The 26,614-nt window shown below is 38.8% G+C and overlaps 1 protein-coding gene across 4 annotated transcripts in view; it reads right to left on the bottom strand.

The window, feature by feature from the left end:
* Positions 1-3,717: 3,717 nt before the first annotated feature.
* Positions 3,718-26,614, bottom strand: part of LOC124722869 (forkhead box protein P1) — a 205,635-nt gene continuing 182,738 nt past the window's right edge. For all 4 annotated transcript variants that reach the window (XM_047248001.1, XM_047248003.1, XM_047248004.1 and 1 more), the window contains one exon: positions 3,718-4,246. In XM_047248001.1, coding sequence (XP_047103957.1) covers positions 3,964-4,246 — 283 coding nt within the window. In that variant the 3' untranslated portion in view covers positions 3,718-3,963. The remainder of the gene's footprint in view (positions 4,247-26,614) is intronic.

Here is a 26,614-nt window from a genome sequence, read left to right as displayed (position 1 = left end):
GCACTGATACATAATGTTTTGCTGAAAGGTTGCATTCAATGGAAAAGACACATCAGTACTGATTTATTCCACTGTTGTAAAATAGTAGTTCACATCCATTCAAATAATATTAAACTTTGTGTTTTAGCTGAGAGAGAAAAGTGAGATATGACACTCACACACCTATTATTAAATACCATTCTGCTTCTTTCAAATGAGTACTGGTTTACCCTATGAGGATTTGATGGTCTTTCATGGGCAGTCACTTTCTTACATATGTTCAGAATCTCCTATGGATTTATGCCAGAATGACTTTAATATGTGGGGCTTATACAGGATGAAATCATTGTTAATAGTGAAAACTGACATCAGCAAAAGTATACAACACTAGAAGCAAGAATATCTCAGTAAACATGGGCCCACAAACAAAAGCAAGGTAATTATGAATTTGGGGTTAAAACACTCACTGATTCCAATGTGAAATATTGTCCTTGTTAGTATATGCATAGGTATTTGAAATGTAAACTTCTTGATTACGTGCCCATCTAATAGTGCTTAAATTTCATCTGTGTCTCATGGTTGGCCAATATGGTGGATACATATTGGGGTACCAGAACATTTTGTTGCTGATGCAGGATGAAATCTAAAGCATCAATATGGCCTAAGATGGAAGGGTTGAGCAGGGCATTTACCTTGGCCTCCAATATCACCTGACCTCAGTCTTCTAGATTTTTCTGTTTGGGATCATCTCAGAATTTACAACACATCTGTTGAAACAGTTGAAGAATTGGAGCAGCAAACTGTACAGTCTTGTCAAGGTTTATGAGATGTTCCAGGGGTGTTTGAAAGAATTCGTAACACTTTGCAAATACAAGTGCAATATTTCATCCAAATCCAAGGACAACATGTGAAACACCTCCTGTAAAAGACATGAATGTAAAGTAAATTGCAACACATAAATGCTACAGCAGTATTGCATTCTATTTCTGGTAATGAATGTACAGTAAATTGCAACACATAAATGCTACAGCAGTATTGCATTCTATTTCTGGTAAATGTAGATCATGTAGGAAATTTGAACCTACTTAAATGAGGACCTGATCAAAAAAGAGAACATTTAAATTAAATCAGAGCAAACTAGAACAATACTGACATCAGTGATGACTCTTAATCACTCATTTACAGTTATCTTGCATCCTCTGGTCATTTGTAGACCCATGTTTACTCGAACATTTTTTATTCTATTACCATACATTTTCACTCATTCCAGTTTTTGCTATTAATTATGATACACCTTGTAAAAATATTTGTAAATAAATATGTGTATTTCTTTTGTAAGTTTAATGAATAAACCAATGTTGGAAAGAAAACATCATCACAGTTAATGTATATTTGGAGTTGGATTGTATGAGGACAATCTTTTGATGAATGATGTAAAGAAAACTTACGTGTATGGCAAAAATATTCCATCCCTAATATTTTTCTCATAACGGAAACCACAATGAGTTATGCAATTATTTGCAAATTGCGCATAATCTGACAATTTACACCAGAGAATTATAGAATAAGTTGGTTTATGAGAAAATTGTTTTCCTGTTTGATGCTGACTGCCCTGCTAATAATGGAGGAAGTCTCATAAAATATTATTATATTGTTTCGGGTCTTTGTAAGCACCATATCAAAATTCATTTGACACACAGAGCAATAAATAAAGTAGACTGTATCCTAACATACCTGATCTCTGCCATTATTAAAACTAAAATGCAGAATTACAATCGTGTGTAGATGACACAGTTCCACCTTCACAAATTATAAGTTTTATCAATGTACAGACTTTTTATGTACTGGTTAATGACTTATACAAAGTAACTACTATGAAGCTCAATCTTCACTTGTAACAGTGGATGAAAAAGCAACCAGTACTAATGGCAGCCGAAAACCTCAGGAAGTGTATGTAGCTGTATACAGAAAATAAATTACTGATATCACTACAAAGTAGCAACTACAAGTGATCCATAAATGATCCTGAACAAAATCAATATTTTTTATGTTATAAAATAATTCCACTTTTTCTCACTCCTGTGCTGTTTTGCATTTGGAAACAGCTTTTATTATTGTGTAGAACATTGTTTGTAAGAAGATAATTACTGTCATTTGGTTTGCTATCATCAAAAAAATTCATCTGCAGTAGCCACTGATTTGAGGTTCTTGTTATCATCAATTAATAATATAATTCTGGTGAAGTTTATTCGTGGGTCTTACTATGATTAAAAATAGAGAATGTAGATCTGAAAAAATACTTTCTAAATGCTCTTATTTCTTTTTTTTTTTAAAAAAAAGGAAGTGTTCAGAATCTGATAAGGTTTTCAAACACTTCTACACATTTTCATTGTCAGCAGCAGATTTGTATGTTACTCGTAATGCAGTAGCACTGGTTTTGTTGATGCTGACAAATGAACATAATTTCTTACCTACACATCCATACATATGAAACATAAATGAATTTGCAGTTGATAAAACATCACATATAACAGATTTCTTAGACAGCATTTAATATATAAACAATACTTTAAACAAAATCCTTCCCCTCCCCATATCTCTCTCTCTCTCTCTCTCTCTCTCTCTCTCTCTCTCTCTCTCTCTCTCTCTCTCCCCCCCTCTCTCTCTCTCTCTCTTCACTCATGGCACAGCATCAAAAGCATGAGAGAAAGACAGACAGACAGAGAGAGAGAGACAGAGTGTTTTGCATATGTTCACTTGTACCCTATCTTCTCCTTTCCTGCTCCATGTTAATATGTTGTGTGAAGTTATTAACACAGTAAAGCCATCTGTTAAACATTCACTGTGGTGCTGCTAAAAACAATGCTTATACATGTAAACCATAGGAGTCAGAACTCCATGTCTTCATGTACAATCCGTTTCATTTCCTGCTGATTCACATAATTCATAGAAATTCCAAACCAGAAATGCATATTAAAATTTTCAAAAAGAGCTTGTCCCATATTAACTGAACTTAATAAACTCAAAATAGACAATGTGAAAGCACTGCTAGTACTTTGAAAGATATTGTCATCTATAAGTATAATGGGACTCAAATAGTGGTACTTACAACATTTAAATTCTGATAATTTGAAAATATTGTTTTGTAATTTAAGCAAATGTAGTCATATCCTGAGCTATTCCATACAATATGTCATTAAACATTTAATTTTTAACAAAATGTTCCTTAAACCTACTTATTAAAACTGTAATAGTAATTTTTATTCTGATTGCCTTGATGTGTAAGATACTGAACAATACACAGAATTTATGTGCTTTCACATACAACTTATTAAATAAAAACAGTTTTCATGTAAGAAGAAACACTAAATTCATACATTCAAACATGGAAGAGACTCATTATTCAGTATCTCATATCTCACATTAGCAGTCAACATACTGCATGATCGAGTTGTGTATTGCAGTTGTTTGTGTATAGACAGTTTTATGAAATACTCATACTTTCTGTCTCTTTCTTGTATAATCAGTCTGAGGAATATGTGATTCATGTTTTTTAGTCAGCTGCCTGTGACACTGCTAGAACAATACATTGTGACAAACAAGTTTTCTGTATAACATATATAAGCTGTGCTTTATACACAATTGTTGTTTCACATACATACAGTGCTCTTAATTAATTTTGTACATATTTCTTCATTGGCACACATACTTGCACACATAACGTTTACTCACACAGCCAGGAAATAATCTATAGTTTGTTTTTTTTTTTTTTTTCATTTTGATACGGACATTTTGTTTTAATATACAACACGAGTGTTTTTGAAATAATCGTTTTTTCCGCACAGATATGAATTAACTCCTGCACTGTCTTTCAAATTCATTGCACCACATTTGTGGCCATACACGATACATTTACTTTTTTGTTAACAGTATCATTCACATTAAAAAGTGGATATGATTAAAATCAGGATGCGATTTTCTCAACTATGCTTCCAGATTTTCTTCAGACACATCTGGAACCATAGATAAGTCTTCAGCCATCTCGTCTGGCTCTTCAGATTCATGTCCATGATCCAGCTGCATCCCCACTGTAGCTCCAGGTACAAAATCTCGCTCCTCGCCAACTTCCTCCACCTCTTCTGCATCTATTCCATGCTCCATTATCTCCCTCTTGATTAAATGGACAAGACCATCATTGTCAGGATTCATAGATGGTGTCTGCAAGGCCTCTTGCTTGATATGCATGAGTGATCCATCCACCGAAGATCTGAAAGAAATCATGTGTTTTGAATGAATTGTATTTCTAACCTGCCTAGTAGACATGATAATAACTAGGCTATGATATTGTCATTATTATGTGGAGAAGATACAAACAAGATATTTATCCTGTTTGTGAATCTTTCCATTTTTACTGCTATGTAAAGAGTATGTTAAATATTGTTTATTAAAAAAAAACACACACACACACACACACACACACACTCTTCTCAGTATTCCAACTGTAATAGTGGCCTTCTTTCATAGCCACACATGAAGTAGCGTGCCTCAGAGTTACACCATTCAGGCATAATGCTGATGTAACTGTCATCTGATCAGATGGAAATGCTTCACAATATAAGATGATTTTAAAAAATGCTCAATACATTCTAATTTTATTTAACTGATCTTTTTAATATTATGATCAGCTGGTCATACTACAGCACTATTAGTGCTTTTCCTGGTTCATCAACTGCAACTATCCTCAATGTATCTTTTTCTTCTTTCACAAAGCTCAATTTTCAGTTCCCCACCTTGTCTTTCTCTTCAACCAATTATCTTTTTTCCTGCTTCAAAGACAACTTCTGTGCAAATGGCAACATATATATTGGACATCTAATGAGAGTATGGTAACACCAGTTAATGAACTTTAGTTATTTTAAAACTTTTGAGGCATAGCAATAACATTAATAGAACACATGTGAGACTTCTAAGCACTAATCTACATAATAAAACAAAACAAAATATGAACTGCTCAATCAGTGATCCTTTCACACTGGTAAATAACTTGACTAAAAGAAGGGATAGGTTGATGGAAGACATCCTGAGGCATCAAGGAATAATTAATTTGGTAATGAAGGGAAATGCATGTGTTTGAGGAAGGGAGGGGTGGAGGGCAGTGGGCAGGGAGGGTGAAACTTGGGAGGGACACCAATGTTTAACAGTAAACAGGTTCAAATGGATGTAGTCCGCAGTAGCTATGCAGCGATTTACCTGCACTTCTCATTTTATAGAATACAAATGTTATTAACTACAAATATGTTCTAGAATGGACTTTGAATTTTAACCCTAGGAATACCAAGGCATTTTCCATAACATACATTACCGGGGGTGGGGAATTTTGTTTGTAAGTAAGGTTTGTGTGTATAGCTTATAACTGTAACAATCATGAGTGTACAATACACAGGGTGGAGATAAAATGTGTCACAAAATTTTAACCCTGGATAGCTGATGCCAGTAGGAACCAAAATTACTAATATTGCATAGGTCAACAATGCACCATTTTTAAACTACGGAAACTCGGCACCACGTGCTTTGATTGGCTGTGGGATTGCCCCTGTTGCTGTTCATAGGTTGACGCGAACCACCCAGAAAAGAAGAGCAGTTAATGGATTGCATTCAATATACTGCCAATCACATCAGGGTAATACCAGAGATCTTTGAATGAGTTCGGCAAAACACTGTTCGACATTACCAACCTTGTGTCATGTCAGATGGTCGCCAGTTCGAGCACCTGCTTTAAGTAAACAATGTCCTAGCAACAAAAAAGGCCCTTTTCAGGGCAGACACAATTTGTAAAAGACTTTCTGTATGAGTTTGTTCCCAGTACATCTTATCATGAAACTAACAGTGGATGTGTCAGGACCTCAGAGGATTCGCCCCCAGAGTGGAAGGCTGGCACACTACCAATGAGCATGGAGGCCATCTTGGATACATCGCGATCTCCAGCAGGAAAAGCATTTGCGGTCATGCACCGTCCAGAGCATCCAGCAACAGGACAATCCCGCAGCCAATTGGATTGAGTGACACCAAGTTTCCGTGGATTAAAAATTGTGTGTTGCTGATCTACACAACATTAGAAATTTTGGTTCCTACTGGCATCACCTATCCAGGGTTAAAATTTCGTGACAGAGTTTTTCTCCACCCTGTATATATTGTTATCTGCTCCATTTTTAATTGGTGTTTGGAGTGGCATCTCTGGGCAACAATTGGAGCTACAAGTTGGTCAACTACAGTCTGCATATATATATATTTGTGTGTGTGTGTGTGTGTGTGTGTGTGTGTGTCTTTGGAGCTTATGGGTGCTCAGCGGTGAGGTTATCAGCGCCATTACACTCATTGAAACAAGCAAATGTGAAGAAAACCTCTAAAATTGTGGCACACCCATGCACTCAAATGGACCACACAATCACTCCATCTCATAAGCGCTAAAACAACAGCAAAATAGTAAAAGCAGCTATATCTGAGCCTAAACCACAAGTAAAACGACAAAGGAGCTAAAAGAAAGGTAAAGGGAAATATTGCTAGCTGAGCACTTACAAAAAACATGAGTGAGCCAGTCACCCTAAGACTGTCTCCCTAAAATCTTGGGAAAAATATTGGACAATTCAAAAAAACTTTAAATTTTGAACCACATTCATTTGAGCGTTAATTAAAATAGAGGGCAGATCTGTTGGCAAATCTGTGACAGCCTTCTGGTTGGAAAATAAAACACACTCCAATAAAATATGGCACATAGTGACCTGTGCACCACAAGCACCACACATTGGCGGCTCCTCTCATCGGAGCAAGATACCATGTGTCCTAGGGTTGTGGCTCATGCGAAACAGGTAAGGGGACATCATCCTATCAGAATGTAGGTATGCCATGGCCATGTTGTGCACTTTACTAGGCAGAGCTTATTGTCTATCACTTCCAGCTACTCATCCTCCCACCAGCACAAGACTCTGGATCTCAACAGCAAGGCTGTAGCATGCAGGTGGGCCGCACACTGAAATAACTGAGGATCATGACATGCCTCCTTAGCTGCTAGAGCCACCCTTTCATTCCCCACAATGCCCATGTGCACATATACCCAGCAGAATGACACCTCATTCCTCAGTCATTGTAGTTCGATGAGGGCATCCTGGATATTAAGGAACTACTTTATCTGCCGGGTACAAACATTGTAGAGAGCGAAGAGCACTCAAGGAATTGGAGCAGACAAGAAATTTAGCACTGGAAGAACATATCATCTGCTCCAGTGCTGACAAGATCACATATAATGCTGCATCAAAGACAACAAAGTCTTGAGGCAGACAGACCTTGAGAACACAATCTGGGATAATAACAGAGAAACCAACAGAGTCCTCCTGTTTAGTTCCATCTGTAAAGACAGCTACATAGTTATGGTGCTTATATAAAATGCCAGAAAAAATGGCATTAAAACAGATGCAGGAGTGCAGTCTCTCCTGCACTGCACTAAATCCATAATGACTCTGGGCCTCTGTGGTAACCAGAGTGGCAGGTGGTTAGCATCCTAGCTTTGAGGCTGGACATGCTCAATTCCAAGTGACTCCAGCACATGCCACACATAGATCCCAAATGGCTTTGCTGCTCATGGACAATGGGAGAAAAGGCTTTCCACAGGGTGATGAGCAGCATTATGGTATGTGGGTGTATTTGGAGCTGTGGGGAACTTACATGCCTGATGCACCATGAGGAATTGCTGCCGAATTGTAATCAGTGGTTCACCAGCCACAGCAAAGAGACTTCGTACGGGCTGCCAAATTCCCTCACGGTGGGCAGCGTCATCGATCTTCAAATAACAAGGCCTCACCAATCCATACACTGTGCACCCATAATCTAGCTGCAAACACATGCAACCCTATAAAACTGGAGCAGATGCACCCTGTCCGCTTCCCAAGACCTGTGGCTAAGGCATTTTATGATGCTCAATGCTTTCAGGGTCATGGCTTTCAGGTCCCTCAGGTGCAGCAACCACGACAATTTGGAGTCAGCAATGAGGCCCAGAAACCTCACTGAGTCTCTAAAATGGTGAATGGTATCCCTCATAGGTAAGGCAGGCAAATGAAGAATACGACAAGAATGATTAAAATGAAAAAAAAACACACCCACACCCACACCCACACCCACACACACACACACACACACACACAACACACACACACACACACAGATATCCACAGTAAACTGAAAACCCATTATTGAAGCCCACTTCTCTAACCTCCACACTGTAAGTTGCAACTGACAGCTCACTCTTGCAATGCAGGAGGAGGAACAGAAAACAGCAAATTGTCCACAAATAAGGAGCATTGGTTCAAATGGCTCTGAGCACTATGGGACTTAACATATGTGGTCATCAGTCCCATAGAACTTAGATCTACTTAAACCTAACCAACCTAAGGACATCACACACATCCATGCCCAAGGCAGGATTCGAACCTGCGACCGTAGCAGTCGCGCGGTTCAGGACTGAAGCACCTAGAACCGCTAGGCCACCGTGGCCAGCCTAAGGAGCATTGTTCAGGACTCCTTACAACAGACATGATACTGCGATGGCAAAGAGGGTAACACTTAAAACATTGCCCCAAGGGACACCATTCTCCTGCTCAAAGTGATCTGATGTGTGTTACCAACTTGGGTCCTAAAAAGCTGGTGAGACAGGAAAGGCCATATGAAGATGTGGAAGTGGCCACAAGAGCCTCATTGATGCAGTTATGTGAGAATACTTTTTCTCCAAGTAGTATACTATGCCTTACTGCTATCAAAGAATATACTGATACAGTAATGTTTACATAGGAAAGTCTGCTGTATAGCCACCTCTAGAAGGGTCAGGTTGTCCACAGTGGACCAAAATCTCCAAAATCCAAACTGAGAATGACTAAGGAGTTTCCTGTTCTCTGACAATCAGACCAGACTATGGTTAACCATTTGCTCCAGGGACTTTCCTACATAGCATATTATGGTGATACTCTGATAATTACTGTGACGTGAAGTCCTTTCCTGGTTTCAGGAGAGGTATCAAAATTGCCTCTCTCCATGAATTGGGGATGTGAACTGACTGCCAAACAAATTAAAACATCCAAGGAGGATGTCCTTTGACACTGCTGGCAAATGTTGAAGCATGGAGTACCAGATTTTATCAAGACTGGGTGCGGTGCGGTATCATGAGTCTCAGACAGTGCCAATTCCAACTCACACGTGTAGAAAGGGAGGTTGTAAGATTCAGAACTCTGGGAACTGAAGTCCAACTTGCGTCTGTCTACAGTGACATGGTAATGGCAGAGCAACAGAGCATGGCTAACACTGGCGGTTGTTTTCACAAAATGCTCTACCAGCATCTGAGTGATGTTTCCCAGCACTTTTGAAGATACCCCTGTTTCATCACTGCTGCTATCAGTAAATGACTGTGTTCACTAGAAATCCTCTGAATGCCTTCCCATAGTTTTGTTGAACAAGTGGATGATTGCTAGAGTCCAGGAATGCTTGCCATGACCTTTTCCTACTCTCCTTAATTATCTGTTGAGCCTTGGCTCTTGCAAATAGAAAGGCTATGACATTGTCTGCTTTCAGGTACCATTTAAACTGTCAAAGAGCTGCATGCCTGTCACGGACTGCTGAACAGCATTCATCTGTCCACCATGGTATAGATCATCTCCTAAGATGATCTGAGGACTTTGGGATCAGTATCTGGTTGAACAGCATCCAGTTATTCCTGCTGACCATCGATTTTGATGGATTCTGTTCAGGTAATGCTCGATCCAGTTGGTGAATGTGGAGTTGGAAGTGGACACTGGAATGAAGGTTGTCAGTTATGTTCCACTGAAAAGAGTCTGCTAGAGCTGGAGAGCAGAAAGAGGGATTGATGCCTGAGAATGACCCAGAAGCAGCACAGAAGTGGGTGGGAGTACTTGTGGTAAAGATGCAGAGGTCATGAGATGTCATAAGGCTCTCCAAAATCTGACCCCAAGGGCAAATAGAAACTGAGCCCCACAAATCATGATGGGCATTGAAGTCTCCCAGTAGGAGAAATGGTCAGGGGAGCTGTTCTATAAGATGTGTGAGAGGCTCAGAGTCTGTTGCAGTTTTCAGAAATTGATAGAGGAAGCAAACAGTGATTCTCTGACACACATGAATTTCTGTGGCAACTGCTTGCTGGTCAGTAGCTACAGGAAGAGTAGAGGGGTGATGCACTTTATTGACAAACACAGCAAGCCCTTCCTTGGCTCTGTCCCCAGTCAGGACATCGTTTTGGTGAAGGGTGTAGCCCTGTAACACAGAAGCATCAGTGGCTTTAAAATGTATTTCTTGTAAACACAGGCACAGGGGGTGTTCCTGTGCTAGCAGTTTCAGTGCCTCTACATGTGTCCTGAACCTGTTAATGTTCCACTGTGACATGGGAGCGATCTATCATGGGGGTTGTACTTTCACTCTGTCCTTCTGCCGGGATGGGAGCCTATAATGGGTGGGGGCTCAGTCTTGAGGCGATATGGTTGCCCCAGTCCAACATCAAGGTCCATTAACTCTACCAAAGAGTCAAGAGAGGATGGCGTCAATATTGTCAGACTGTTTACTTTGCAACACCATCAGCAGTGGACGTTTGGCCTTTGACTTTTTGCCCTGGGTGGGCTTTGGAGCCACAACCGAGGCAGTGGTAGTGGCAGCATTGGACAGTGCACCAGACTGAACGTTTGGAAGAGCAGAGAGCACTGCAGTGTTAGTGACCATAGACTTGTCTAATGTTTTGGGAGGAAATATAGGCTGTGAAGTAACTGTAGTAGCACGAATACACTGACAAATGCAGGTACTAGTGGTAACAGTAGTTACCTCCATTTGTGTAGCCGTGTTGGTTTTCTGTACTGGCTGTTTAACGACTGAAGCAAAGGAGGTAGCAAGCATTGGAGTGCTGCACAATCATATGAATCTTCTTGGCCTGACCATAAGGTTCAAAAATGGCTCTGAGCACTATGGGACTTAACATCTATGGTCATCAGTCCCCTAGAACTTAGAACTACTTAAACCTAACTAACCTAAGGACAGCACACAACACACCTGACCATAAGGGATCCATCTTGTGGTTTTAATTTCCTGTATCTTCCATTCTTCAAGGAAGACACAGCAGTTCCTACTCCAAACAGGATGAGCCCCAGAGCAATTCACACACTTTGGAGGAGATGAATATCTGACTCCTTCATGGGCAGCCTTACAACATTTGCTACAAGTGGCTCCTAAATTGTATCCAAGAGTGGTGTAACCCAAGTGCTGATATTTAATATAGCATATTGGGTTGAGTACATAGGGCCACACAGTTAAGCAAAGAAACCCACCTTTATATGTTCTGGGAATTTTGTGCTATTAAAAGTAAGGATGAATGAGTTGAATTTAATCAGATTGCCTTCCATTCTTTTCATAATATTCTGCACATCTATAATGCCTTCTTGGGCCCATTCAGCTTTCAGGTCTTCTCTGGGGATGTCCACTAGGTCTCTGCATGTTACGACACTTTTACTGTAGTTTAATGTGGTGTTGAGATCAGTCCCAATGGCATATTCCCCAAGGGTTTTTCTCTTCTGCAGGTTTGTCACTTGTTGGGAACTTGATGTTTCCTACAAACAGTGTCCCATTTTGTAACCACTTAACTGATTTTAAAGTACCTGCAATCCCCTCTAAACCCATTTGTTTATAAAAAGATGACACTTTTTTGAAACTTCACTCTTTCCTTTTAACTAATAAAAACACTCTCTGACCAGCAGTATGCAGTCTGTTACTAAAGACACTAGAATTCTTTAATATACCTAAGTCCGGAGGACCGGCTACATGAGCCCTCTTATTTGATATGTATTACTGCCTACCAGCAGCCCACCCATTCCACTGAGAGATTACAGATAAAGCTTCAAAGGGTCCATCTTTGTACCATGAGCAGCTAGTGAAATAAAAGTCCAGCTAGACAGAGCCAAGCATGTCTAGGTAAACCTTATACACATGAGGTGTGGCTGGTTACCTCTCCACCTCAACAGCCATGCATCTCATCAGCATGAAGCACACCTTGAGGTTGAGGGTCTTTTTTATTTATTTATTTATTTATTTATTTTTTATATAGAGGTTTGTACCATCCTTGTGATCTTGGTGGTCAAGCCATGATCCCCAGTTTCTGTGACACACAATGTTCCTCCACTGTGCCACACAGTGGTCGCTGAAGCATGCCCAGAGCTAGCAGTAGAGGGGACTGGTGGTACTTACCCATCCATAGCTCAGGAACCCCGGGGTTGCCAAATATGTGTGCAAAAAAGGAGTGCCGAGCCCCTGAGGCAGTAAAGTAAACATCTGCAGAAACTCCATAGAACTGTAAAGCTTGACCAGAATATCTACCCATCTATCTCTCACTACATACTATAAATTAAAGTCCTCTGCTGCAATTTTCTGACTGCATGTGGAGGCTTGGTGGCCCAGTTTCAATCTACAAATCCAATGGTATTGAGTTCAGTCCCCACTCAATCCTAGGATTTTTATTTGTCACATCTTCTTTCACCTGTAGTGATGTCTGTTGATATGAAAAATGCTGAGTTACACTGTGATTTAGAATCCTCATTAAATTGTAAGTCCCCTTATAACTGGTTGAGAAAGTCAGTTTCACAGTCAGAGAACAGCAAATTTATACCACCACCAAGAGGGCCATGCCTAGTAAAGCACTGTAGTATTCAACATAATCTTTTGACTCATGGCAGCTCTACTTTTACTAATCTTAGTAACTAATGTAAGAATTTTGACTAATAGAGAGACTGATTCATGAGGAAGGATTGTGCATGTGATTTATAAATATTTCATGCAAACTAACTGAACTACAATGAATTGAAGGTCCTTGCTGCAATTTTCTGTCTGTATGTGAAGCCTAATCTCAGGATGTAATATAGGGATTTTGATACAGTTTTCACTAATGTATAGACTGATACATCAGGAAGGTTCACGTGTATTATTTGCTATCACTATGCCACACAAGCCATCTGGACATATGAATGGGGATTGGAAATTAATGCAGAATAATTTTTTTTTCTCCCCTGTTAATGCAGCTGGAATGTTGAAAGTACACCAAAATGTAGTTTGTAGCTTGCACTACAGAGGGTATTTGGTTTTCATGTGCAGCTCTAGTGAGAGAAGCCTGAACTATGAAACAGACATGGTGCACATGTTACTGTCATCAACCTGTGAAGAACAGCAAAATGTAGTTCGATATTTGTGGGCCAAAGGGTATAAATCAAGTGAAATTCACAGGGAAATGTATGGCATGTATCGAAATGACTGTATGACTCAGAGCAATGTCTTCAGGCAGTGTTCATTCTTCCAAGAGGGCCCTGTGAACCTTACTGATTTGCCACACTCTGGGCAGTTGGTAACAGCTGCAACCCCACAGAATGTTGGAGTCATTGACGTAGAAATTTTGAACAACCAGGTAAAGTCAGTGCTTGCTGGGTGCCTAAGAACATGACAGGGAACCACAAGGACCAGCAAATGATGACAAACTTGAATCACTTAATGCATTAGGCCATAGAAGTGCATGTCTTTCTCTAAGGAATTGTCACTGGTGATGAGTTGCGACACACCCAAAACCAAGCAGGCCTCTATGGAGTGGGTTCTCCAATACAAAAAACTTCAAAGTGACTCAATGTGCTTGGAAATTGCTTGTGACAGTGCACCGGTATATGCATGGTATGTTATTGGTTGACGATGAACACAATAAAACTGTGAATGCTGCAGCTTACATTAAAACTTCAGTTATGTTGCTTTGTGTCCTTTGTGACAAACGCCACAATATTAATGCTGATGGTGTCAGACTTCTTCACAACAATAACTGCCCCCATGTAGCTGCTCCTGTTCATGAAAAAACTGCAGAATTTTGATGGGAAGTGCTCCAACACGCACAATACAGTTTGGACCTTACACTGATGGACTTTCATCTGTTTGATTCAATGAAGAAATTCCTGGCTGGCCAATGTTTTTTATGACAGATGTGAAGGTGAAATCAGCAGTCTGCAGATGCCTATATTCCAACTAAACAGAGTTCTACGAGCAGGGCGTACTGAAACTGACTGTGTAGAAAAGTGGGTACACGATGTAAGTTAATTTCTGATTTTTGTTTTGTTTTGTTATTTACTAAACTTTTTGGTAGTACAATTACTGTGCATCATTCTCAGATCTTCCCTTTTAGATACTTACAGACACCAATAGAAAGCCGGAATGGACTTCTAGTTCATTATAAAGAAACTCACAGATAGAAGGTTCCTGCTATAAAGTTAGTGATATAAACCCCTACCTGTCAGCAGTTCACAGTACAAAACAAATAAAAGCAGCCTTGCAGCAAATAACTATATTAATATTCAATGTATGTACCTTGTCTGCACTAATTTATGACATGTAATAAGGCTTTACAATACTCTGCTTTTAACTATAATGTGTAATGAGGATAGAACTCACAAAAAAGTGGACAAAAGAGTGGACAAGAATGTTGTAAAGACTAAAGAGTGATTAGCTTTTGGACAAAGCTGTTCTGCATAAATACCAGTAAACAATAGTGGTTTTGTGTGTGTATGTGTGACAAATGATTGAGCTTCATATAAGTATTATATCCTAGTTTTTCAATCAATAATAGTTTCAATATCTGCTTTAGTATGGTCAGCATAATCATAACTGGAATTACTGTATCACAAATTCTGATACATTTAGAATCAAATGAGGTCCTGTTTACATCAAGGTAGAGATGTTTTTCAAGAAAAGAAGAGTTACAGAACTTGAGAACGTTGAGAAACATACAATGGTACTGAATGCTGAACATGTATATTTATCAAAATTTTAAGAATAAAATCTAAAAACACTTTTTTATTTCTAAGTGATTAATTTACGATTATTTAAAAGTCATTTCTTCAGAACTGATTAGAGCCACCAGAACTTCTCAATAATACAGGTATGTAAACAGTGAAGACAGCAGCACAACAGGCTGCATGTAACTTGTGAATGTCCAGATAAAGCAACTGGGCAAGTGCAATAGATTGATTTTCATCACCAAACACACATTGATTCATTCAGTCATTCATTCATTCATAGATGATGTTACATAAATCCCATTAAGAAGGAGAACCCTCAGGGGTGTGAAACAAGCCAAGATATTTACAAAAGACAACGAATTTATAAAAAGTTAATCTATACATGGTACAAAGGAGTGACATAGCTTCTAAAAGTTGCCATATAATGACATACATGGGGTTATTTTGACAGGAAATGAAAGGAGGGCTATTCTACAAAATGCCTTATTAATCAAACATAATTCCATGGAACACAACCTGAGAATATTTCAGTGCTGTGTTAACTTGTAAGAACATATATTTGTACAATGTAGGCCAGAGTTACTTGAGGAAATCTCTGTTGTTCATTACTTCTTTAAACTATGTATTTGCTGTTTTCCATTGTTTTATCTTAGTTGCAAAAAAAATCTGGTGCAAATCCTGTGTCCAGTTTTATTGCCTATCCCCCCTTTCAGTATTCCTAAATCACTCCTCTGGTCATGTTTTCATCAGCTACAGGAAAAGGAAATTATGGATAATAGTTCAGGATTTCCCATTAACTTCACAAGGATGTTTTGGTTTATTTGTTCACATTTTGTCACTCCTTTAAATCCGATGAGTTTTATAACTGTGGGAGTACAGTTAACTCATTCTGGTACTCTTCAGACCATGCACATACACTGAAAGCTGTGTGACATATCACATTGTCCTGATGTTAGATGCCGTCGTACTGAGGAAAAGCAAGCTAGATGTAGGGATGGACACGATCCCCAAGGATAGACGCATACTTGTATTGATCCACTGCACCTTCCAGAATGACAAGATCACTCAGGCAATGCCACAATTATGTTCCTAAGACCAGAATGCTCCCTCCTTTGCCCTGGACCCTATGGATGATTGTTGCAGGGTGTTTGTTTTTAGACGTTCACACTGTACACAACAACTGTCATCTGTCTGTTGGAGCATAAAATGTCATGTAAAAAGGCCCCCTGTCACCATCAGTGGATGTCCAGTTGCAGTACTGGCATGCAGATTCTAACCTTCATCACCCACAAACAGCAATAAACATGGGTGCATGAACCAGGTGCCGGTTGTAGAGACCCATATGCAGCAACATTCGCTGGATGGTCATTGAGGAGACAGTGTTGGTCACCCCTTGGTCTATCTGGGTGGTCAGTTGCTCAACAGTTGCATGTCTATTTGCCCGTACACATCTTGCAGCTGTCATTCACACCATTTCACCATTTTGCCATGCACAGTGTACTTTAACCTAGGTGGTACATGAACAGTTTACAAACGCAGCCATTTCAGAAATGCTTCCACCCTTGGCTCAAAAGAAAATGATCTTGCCCTTTTGGACACCAGGTAAATCTCTCCATTCCTGCATTACAATGACTGCACTGTTTTCCATGTCATCTATCTTCCACTACTAGTGCTGCCACCTGTCATATGCAAATGGTTATTGCACATTGATGTCAAACATAGGTGGTGGTCGCATTAATGTGACTAGACATTGCATTACTTCCTCATATTTCTGGAATAATCAGCTGTAACAAATATTTATTACAGAAGTCAGAGAAACTCTCACAGAACACATAAAAGTGGATCAGTTACTGAAGACGTTTTACAGAAGCAATCAATGCCCAAAAAGTAAAGCAAAACTGTCCTCAGCCCAGAGTTTGGTTTGAACACTGCTGTGGTTTGCTAGTCATGATCCTTCAACATCAGAACTGACTTACCCAATCAGTTACAGGGAGAGCTACAGTTTAATATGGATTCTGAAACACAATACTACCCAAAATATTCGAGTATTTCACTCTACTTGTAAAAACCAGTAGCAGTACAACATTCCGCCACTAGATGCCTTGAGGTACACATCTTAGCTACTGTGACACAAACTTGTGTCATCCTTGGTGCACACAATTGTGAGTTGAATGTCAGGATGTGTTTCATTACTTCTGTGAATTGTGAAATTGATAACATGAAGGAGCAACTGATATGCATCAAATTCTGTTTCAAGTTGAAGGAAACTGCAGCTGAAACCCACTGCATGCTGACAGAGGCATTTGGTGAGATTGCAGTGAGTCATGAAAGAACAGTTGAGTGGTTCAAGCACTGAAAGAAAGGCTGAGAATCTGTGGAAGAAGACAAACATTCTGGTCAACTGTCAACATGTACAATGCTGGAAATGATCATGACAGTGCATGACATGATTCACAAAGACCAAGGGGCAGATAATTCATAATTTTTGTAACAGAGTTGGGCTGTCATATGGTAAATGTCAATTAATTCTAGCTGATCAGCTGAATATGAGATCAACTGCAGTGAAGGTTGTTCTCGCCTTCTCAGCATCGACCACTGAAACCTCAGGATTCAAATGTGCACTGAGCTGCAACAAAGAGTTTGAAAGTGTTCAAAATTATTGTCCAGAGTCATGACAGGTGGTCAATCTTGGGCCTATGGTTATGAGTGTGAAACAAAGCAGCTTTCATCACAATAAAAAGGTCATCTTATACAAAGCCAAAAAAAAAAAAAGCTTGACAAGTTCACAGGAACATGAAGACAATGCTGATCATTTTATCAACATTCAGGGAATAGTGAATAAGGTATTTTGTGGAGGAATTTCTCACCAAACATAACATGACAATGGTCCCTCACCCTCCCTACTAACCAGACCAACCCCCTGCGACCTCTACCTGTTACTGAAGATGAGCATCAAGTCGAAAGGGCGATGTTTTGATTTGATTGAAGACATCCAAGTGGAATAGCAATGTGTCTTGAACACCCTTCACCCTGTGGATTTCCATAAGTGCTTCCAAAAATGGGAACAATGTTGGGATCATTGCATACAAGCCTGAGGTACTACTTTGAAGGTGACAGAGGACATTAAGATGTAAGTATAGTTTTCTGATTTTTACAACAAAATTCTCATATATTTTGGGTAGCATCTTGTAGCTGAGGCGAAAACTTGTTTGGAAAGAGAATTACAATAGGTGATGACATACTAGTCATAGGCCTCATAGAATACAGAAGTCTAGTAAGCAAAACAACATTAACTATCCCTTAAATATGTTCAGTATCCTACTTGGAGTAGGATGTTGACAACCTGCCCAAATAGCTGAGTGTGTTAAAGCATCCAATATACCCTGGACATAGAAAGAAAGGGCACATGGATTACCCAATCCCCCCCCCCCCCCCTCACCACCCCCCTCCCCCAATCACCCTGTGATCCCAACACAATAATAACCTATATACAGCTACGGTTCTCTGTGAAGTTGAAGTGCCATACCAGTCCTGATCAAGCATTTGTTGGATACAGGGAACTGGAAAGGATCGATAGATGGAGTAGTACAATTACAACAGTAACATCTTTACTACAAACAATATACATTGAATATTCTGAAACAAATATAGTTATGTAGTATGCATTTGCTTATAGGAACAGTATCCTTCACAGTTACAAAACATTGGTTACTGTACTATGAGTGATCAGTAAATTTATTTGTTGGTGATATTTTATTGAGATGATTTGAGACTTTCTTCTCATTTCATATTCTGATCAAAGAGTTGCCAAGTCAGAGTGGGACAGTACAAAGCTTAATGTGAATTCCAAATCATTATGGTTGGGGCACGTGTGTGTGTGTGTGTGTGTGTGTGTGTGTGTGTGTGTGTGTGTGTGTGTTTTACACATGTGCTTTGGACACGCTGTGATTTTATTTAACTACTATTTATATTTATGCTCACAAATGATATTGGGAAAGCTGTCTGCAAGAACGAGAAAACTCTAGGGTTCCGGGCAGAGTTAATGTATTCTGGTGAAAATATCTTCAACAAGGTCACATCAGACAGAAAGTATGGAACTGGGAATCTTTATCATAGCTTAACAGCCAAGTTAACAATCCAAAGATAAATGTTTTGATACCTGGCACGACACGGGTGTTCTTTTTTTTTTCACTTTGCTTCTTGCAACAATTTGTTCATGTGAATCTGTCAAGATGCTCCATGGTTCAGAATCTCAATAGATGCCCATATAAATGACTGGGTACATCCAGTCAAGGGTTGGAGGAATACAGGTGCATACCATTTCCAATCTCCATTGCAGTGATCAAACCAAACTTTGGATTGATCACAGCTTTACTCACTTCATAAAATTAAAAATATACTTAATTACCATTACTAAAATTATATGATAATCTAGATTTAAGGATTTGAAGTACATATTTTTCAAATCCTTACAGTAGCAATGTATAAAGTTGCATGACAAGTAGTAGTGGTTTGAAAAGAGGTCTTACTTATTACACAAGTATGTAAGTATTTTCTTTGAATCATACCACTATATTTACATAAATATCAAGGTTTCAGTAGGAGAAAAACAACAGCTATTCAATATAACTAAGAAAACAGCAACTTATTTCCAAAGCCACAGCTTTCCTGGTAACTTACTTGGTTACATTTAGTTGGTATGAGCATAAATGGTAGTTAGCAGCAAAGTTTATTGTTAATACAGTGTATACGTGTAGTTTCTAAGAGTTGTTTCTCTTTTGTTGATGTGTACCTTGACTTGTTGCATATCCTTGGAGGTTCTTTCTCTTGGTAGGATCTGCAGAACATTATCAATGAATGAATGAACCATATACATTTGAAAAATGTGCCCACGTAACACTATATCAAATTTTATATAACAATGCTGGTCTGGTACTGGGCTGCACGGAAGTTGAATATCCACCAGAACAAATGGATCTCAATGGCCGATAGAACACAGTATCACTGCAGTACTGCACTTTGCACTTGCCTAGTGAGTACGCCACAATCTCACCAAGTGAATAGACCTGCCAATAGTGTCCCCCGCAGCCAGCATAAATATCACCAACCCTTGACCACTCAGTCAATTGAGTACTTTGTTTCATAGCATTTGTTACTATCTCCACCATACTACTGACTATTCACCAACAACTTTGCTTGATATTGGTTTTCCTATCTGGTTTTGATTTGGACTGTGGTTCATGCTTGTCCATTAACAGCATTGTGTCAAAAGTTTGTTGCACTTTGTTGTAGCCAACATTGCTATTGCCTTTCTCTTTTTGTGTCAGGTCCACTGTTTGTCTACCCTATTGCTCCACTCTGATGTGGGTTTGAGTCCTGACCACAGGCGATCTTCTCACCTTGCATCGTCATTATTTCTCACCTGTTCTCTGATGTGTGTGCCGGTATCTGCTGACTTAAGGATACAGCAATTGGTAATAAGAAAAAAGGAAGTTGTTTCATAGCATGGAAGCTAAATTGGTTAACCTGCTCAAGCAAAAGCAGCAGCTAAAGCACCAGCAGCAGATACAGATGGATTTGTTACAAAAGTCACTTCAGCTCTTAGCGGACAAATTTCATGTGCAAGAGGAGGCCTCTGTGCCCCAGCGATTGGTGTCCCCTGCACTTGACACCATGTTCCACCCTCCATTGTTTCCTCCTTTAGTGATGTTAGGGAGGAGAGGAACACATATTTTGCATTAACTGAAGCAACATTTTGTAGCATTTCAAGTCACAGACAGTTCATTGCAGCAGTTGCTTTTTCTGTCTTGGGTGTTGCCGGACACATTTTTTCTCCTACAAAAATTGGCGCATCTGTCTGACTCCACTGCCCTCTCCTTTCAGGAGATATGCACTCTGCTGACTAATATTTATTCCCAGTGGTACCATGTGGTTGCCTCCAGGCTAGAATTTCATCACTACAGTAAACAGCCAGGACACTCAAACCACTTGTGGGTCACTGACTTACAAGGACTTAGCCAAAAATGTGATTTTTACCTGCACTACTCAAGATTATAAGGCTTCCTACACTGATTCCTTGATTTGTTATGTAGTGGTTCAAGTGGCACCTGACCTGGAGGTTTGCACGATGGTGTCGAAACTGGATAACGTGCTGTTAGTGTGTTTCTTGTGCATTGCTCATTTGTTTGAAATTGCGCAGGTGGCTAACAAAGACTCATGGGAAGGCTGCAAGTGATGGCAGTTCATATGCCACCACATGTGCTGCCCCAATGTCATAAATGTAGATGACTACCAGGTTGCAGCAACATCATGACTTGTCTTTGTATGATTCATGCAGAAATTGTTTCACAAGCTTCACATGTCTCACCAGGACATCCATTTTGCTTGAGACTGGTTTTCCTCTCTGGTCTTGATTTGTATTGTGGCTCTTGCATGATCTGTTGACAGCATTGTGTTGAAAGTTTGTCGCACTTTGTTTTAGCCTAGATTGCTATTGCCTTGCTCTTGTTGTGTTGGGTCTGCCGTTTGTCTGCCGTAGTACTTGACTCCAGCATAGGTTTGACTCCTGACTGCATGCGGTTTTCCCACCTTGCATTGTCATCCTTTCTCGCCTGTTCTCTGATGTGTGCACTTGTATCTGGTGACCCACAGATAGCTGGTATGTCCATAAGCAATATAATTGATTCCTTCGCAATCATCACCATAAATATGTAGTATAATAATGTGTATATTTATATCTTCAGTTTTTTTATTGACAGATAATAGAGCAGGTACAGGTGCATCTCCACAATATAAATAAGTATATGCAGCAATATGTAAGTATTTATCTAAGACACAATAATCTTTCAGGTTTCGGAATGATGAATTCATCATACACACAGTGTTGAATTACTCAGCTGCTACCCTGACAGTGTTCACTGAGGAAAAGGCACTGAAGGTATATGCACTGAATTATAAATGTGTATAAAGATTAGTACATAACAACTTTAAGTTCATTACATGGACTCAAACATCTCACCTCAAACCTTCTAACCATCAGCTTTCTCCTACAACTGCAAAGAGAGAGCTGATTATCATTCCCTGATGAACAGATTAAATAAAAGATTGTGAATTGTGATTTATTAGTCTCATAATACACCTAGTCTAAATCATTCCATTCAAGTGCAAGAGGCATGTCAGCTACTTGTAGTAAAAATTTCAACATAAACAGATAAGGTAGATACCTTGATAATGATTAGAGATAGATAGATAGGTAGATAGATAGACAGACAGAGAGAGAGAGAGAGAGAGAGAGAGAGAGAGAGAGAGAGAGAAACATCCTAGCCTGCATCTTCAAGTATCAGTTCGCAAAGAAGACTAGTGTGTTAGGGTTTCTAGTTTACAGGGCAGTTACCCTATTAGACAAAAGAGTAGGGATCCTAAAGAAATAATAGTTTTGTATTTTTATCGATAACCAGATTGCATGAATTCTTCAGCTGGTTAATGTGAAGTGATCAATGCATAAACTGAGTGACAGTCTTCTGTTTAAATTATATTCTCAGTTGTTAATAAAAACAGTGAACACGGAAGATGCTGCAGGAGTTTAATGAAAGGCTTATACATCCAAAACATAATAATTTCTGCATGTCCAAAAAGTTCAAAGACTGAACCATTGAGTTCAAAACATAACCATTTAAATGTTATTAGTTGTACCACTCTCTTTTCTTGCTCAGAGAAAAATGGCAAAACTAAAAAAAGAAGAATATGTAACCAAACAACAGTGATTAGAAGAGCTGTAGGAATAATTCATGTATGCATCAAAGAAAACACATATGATATGATTCTGATCTTCATATTTCTGTACAACAGAACGATATGCTCAGTATCACTATGTTTTAAAGGGATCCTTGTGAATTTTGTTCTTGGATACTTCATAATTTTTCCCATACTATTCTACATATTAGCTTTTGATTTATAAAGTTTTCATAATGTCAGTCTTGGTAATGCCACATCTACATCTTAATTTAAGACAGCCACTAAATTTGGAAAGATATGCATGAACCAGATACAATGTATATTTATCATGTTTCACATATTTGTGCAATTTTTATTTCAAGTAATAACAGAGAAGAAATGTAGCACAATCATAAACAGCAATGAAGATCTGCCTGGAAATCAGAAATTACCTGCTTACATTAATAAGATACAGGGAAGTTCTAGGTGAAATACAAATAATGCAAGAAGTAGAGTAAAGGTTACCACCCACTGGTAGCAGAGGTGCAGTGCATCCTAAATTAGTTGTTGAATAACAAATGGTACAGTTATATTTGGGATAACAGAAAATGGCTCTAAGCACTATGGGACTTAACATCTGAGGTCATCAGTCCCCTAGACTTAGAACTACTTAAACCTAACTAACCTAAGGACATCACACATATCCATGGCTGAGGCAGGATTCAAACCTGCGACTGTAGCAGCAGTGTGGTTCCAGACTGAACCGCCCAGAACTGCTCGGCCACAGTGGCCAGCTGGGATAACAGATTTCATTTCTGTACATGAGCATGAAAACTTATCTGGCTGAATATGTTTTAATTAAGATTAAAGAATCTTAACTGATCATTTACCACTTACTCATGAAATACCCTATTGATAACAAGATGCAACACACTGAACTAAATCTCTGGTTGTCCATCTGAAAATGATATTCAAACATAGCTTCTTGCACTAAAGTCAGTTTGATCTGTGTATCCAATGCAAAATTCTACACTAAAATCTATACAATCAACATTCTCATCCTGTCCTTGAATGAATTGGATGTCTTGCAATAACTGACTGCTTACCACGCACTTGTATTTCTCCAAGGAAATTTTATACTGTCACTAAACAAAATCACAGCTTTCGGTGCCAGAACCAAGTATTAAATTGCAGCCTATGATATAAAACAAGGGCCATACTGAAAGTTGTGAGCAACCCATTGTTAAAATTCCAATTCCTACAATATAACCAAAAGACTGCAAGATCATAATCTACAGATGTTACACCATGTGCTGCCACACTATCATGTCATTTGTGTCTGTCACCTGATCACAGGCAGAACTTCCAAAATGGCCACCACCAATGTTTCATTTCTACAGCACCCTGTCATTGAATTCCTTACCAAAGAAGGGAAATGTGCTGCTGAAATTTGCCTCAGATTTCAGTGCTCCTACGCAGATGTCTGCATGAGTGCCAGCAGTGTTAGGAGATGGGTGAAACATTTCAGAGGTGGAAAGATGAGTGTATGAGATGACCCTTTTAGCAGTTATGCTGGAACTGCTTCCACAGAGTGCTACAAGTAAAGTTGTTAAGCTCATTAGATAATACAGACATGTCACAATGAACGAAATCATTGAAAAGCTTGTAGTGGGATACAATGCACAGAAAGTTCAGAGAAGAATCTCAACCAAAACTTTCACTAGTGTGCTAATGAGTGGGAAAGAAATGGAAATGCTTCAGAAGTCTACAACAAAGACACTGAACAATATTGAAAACTGGTTCAGTCACAACAAAATGGTAATAAATGCAAGTAAAACAGTGGCACTAAATTTTTATAATGTGAAAAAAGGTGAGCAAGCTGTTCAGATTCAGATATTTGCAAAGACGTTCAAAATGTAGACAACATTAAGCTCTTATCTTAAATGGGGGACACATTTTAAAAAAGTCTGTAAGAAATTAAGCACTACATGCTACTTAATGAGAATATTAGAGGGATGCTGCAACAAAGATTCATTGAAAACTGTGTATTATGCCTATATATACTCACAACTAAAGAATATGGAATTATTTTCTGGGGTAACTCTTCTCTTAGCGAAAAGCTCTTTAGGCTACAAAAAAGAATTATAAGAATAATGGAAGGTGTAAAATGGAACAAAACCTGCAGACCACTCTGTAAAAAGCTAGAAATGCTCCCACTTCCATGTATATAGTGTATGAGATAACCGTGTTTGTGAAAAAATATTCAATGGAAAATCCCACTCTCTTACAGAAAAATGAAAATAGCCACTTCTATAACACCAGGCAAAAAGGAGACTTTCATCTACAGCCGACTAACACCTCCCTAAATAAGGAAGGAACCCTGTATTATGGGACAGTTATTTATAATAAACTTCCCTCACAAATTAAATTAATAAATGACCTGGCAAATTTCAAGTCAGCTGCTAAGGCTTCTATAGCCTCCACAAGTTCCTTCAGAAAGTCCACTAACGATTTGTGTCTCTGCCTTAGTGATGTATCATATAAATGTTACAAGAACTTTAAATGATTTACCATGTACATGTTACTGTAATACAAATATTAATCTGCCAGTACAGTACATGCTCTTTCTGCTTTAAAATATCTACTCTTTATTTTTGTACAATATTTGCTCTGTATATTGTAACTTGGTGATCATTTAATGTAGAAATAATGAAATTAATGCAAATTTAATATTACATTTTGTTATACATTGACTTGTCCTACATCAGAATGTACTATTTGTGTACTATATGATTAACAGGACCAATAAAACTCTACTCTACACTACTGCAAGTGGTGCATCAGTTTCTTTGGGAAGTTGGAACAAGATTCTATCAAATGGGTATTTTCAGACTTGTAGAATGACAGGAAAATATGTGCAAATAAATGGAGACTACATTGAAAAGTGACAGGAAATATGTAGATTAATATGATGTACTCGGTTCATCTAAGACTTTATGCACTTGTTAATATTCCTGTTGATCACTTGTTTCTCAACAATGTGGCAAGAAGTTATCTTTACTGCTTCCATTAATTATAATTGTTATTAATTCCAGAAAGGAACTCAATAATATAATAAATCATATAGTGGAGAGAAGAAATCCTCTGTTCACAGCGAACACATGGACTTCTAACTGTAATAAAAACTTAGTACTTACAGTTTCTTACATACAATTACATTTGCACTGATTTTTAACTTTCTTTTGTGAAGAAGAAGATATTAGAATTATGAAAATGAAGACGGGCAGTAAGCACTTGTGGGTGGTACAAATTAATGAGCTGCTGTATAAAACTATTTTTACAATTAGAATATCATTCTCCTGTCAGCACTAGTGATATACTGAGACTTTTTATACTTTCATTTGTCGACATCATATTGGTTAATATTTTGGGCTACTCAGTTCAGGTAGGTAATATTTATATTCAGAAAGTGAGCGATCCAAACCATACGTGGTGTTCATTTATGCAATTTCTGTAGGCCTCTTTTAATGAACTAAGAAGTCTTACTCTGATATCAAAGTACATTTGATAGCTTTTGAAATTTGCGGTTAACAACATGAACTTTTTTAAAAGCAACAGCAGCTCAAATTCTGTGAACACAAGATAGAGGTTCAAATGGTTCAAGTGGCCCTGAGCACTATGGGACTTAACATCTGAGGCCATCAGTCCCCTAGAACTTAGAACTACTTAAACCTAACTAACCTAAGGACATCACACACATCCATGCCCGAGGCAGGATTTGAACCTGCGACCGTAGCAGTCGCGCGGTTCCTGACTGAGCGCCTAGAACCGCTAGACCACCGCGGCCAGCCAAGATAGAGGAATGATCTTAATGTTGTGATCACTTCCCTAACTACTGATCAAAAAAATGCACAAAAATTTTCAACATATGTTGTCAGTAACCTTCTACACAAGTCTAAGTCTGTTAGTGATGAACTGCTGGTTTTCAAACTCAAGTTGAAGGCTTCCTTCCTGGAAAACTCAGTCTGTTTCCTGAGATATTTTCTTGGTCCCATTTAGTTGATAAT

Source organism: Schistocerca piceifrons, chromosome X (assembly GCF_021461385.2).
Source record: "Schistocerca piceifrons isolate TAMUIC-IGC-003096 chromosome X, iqSchPice1.1, whole genome shotgun sequence".
Taxonomy (NCBI): Eukaryota; Metazoa; Arthropoda; class Insecta; order Orthoptera; family Acrididae; genus Schistocerca; species Schistocerca piceifrons.
This window is presented reverse-complemented; position numbering and strand designations above follow the sequence as displayed.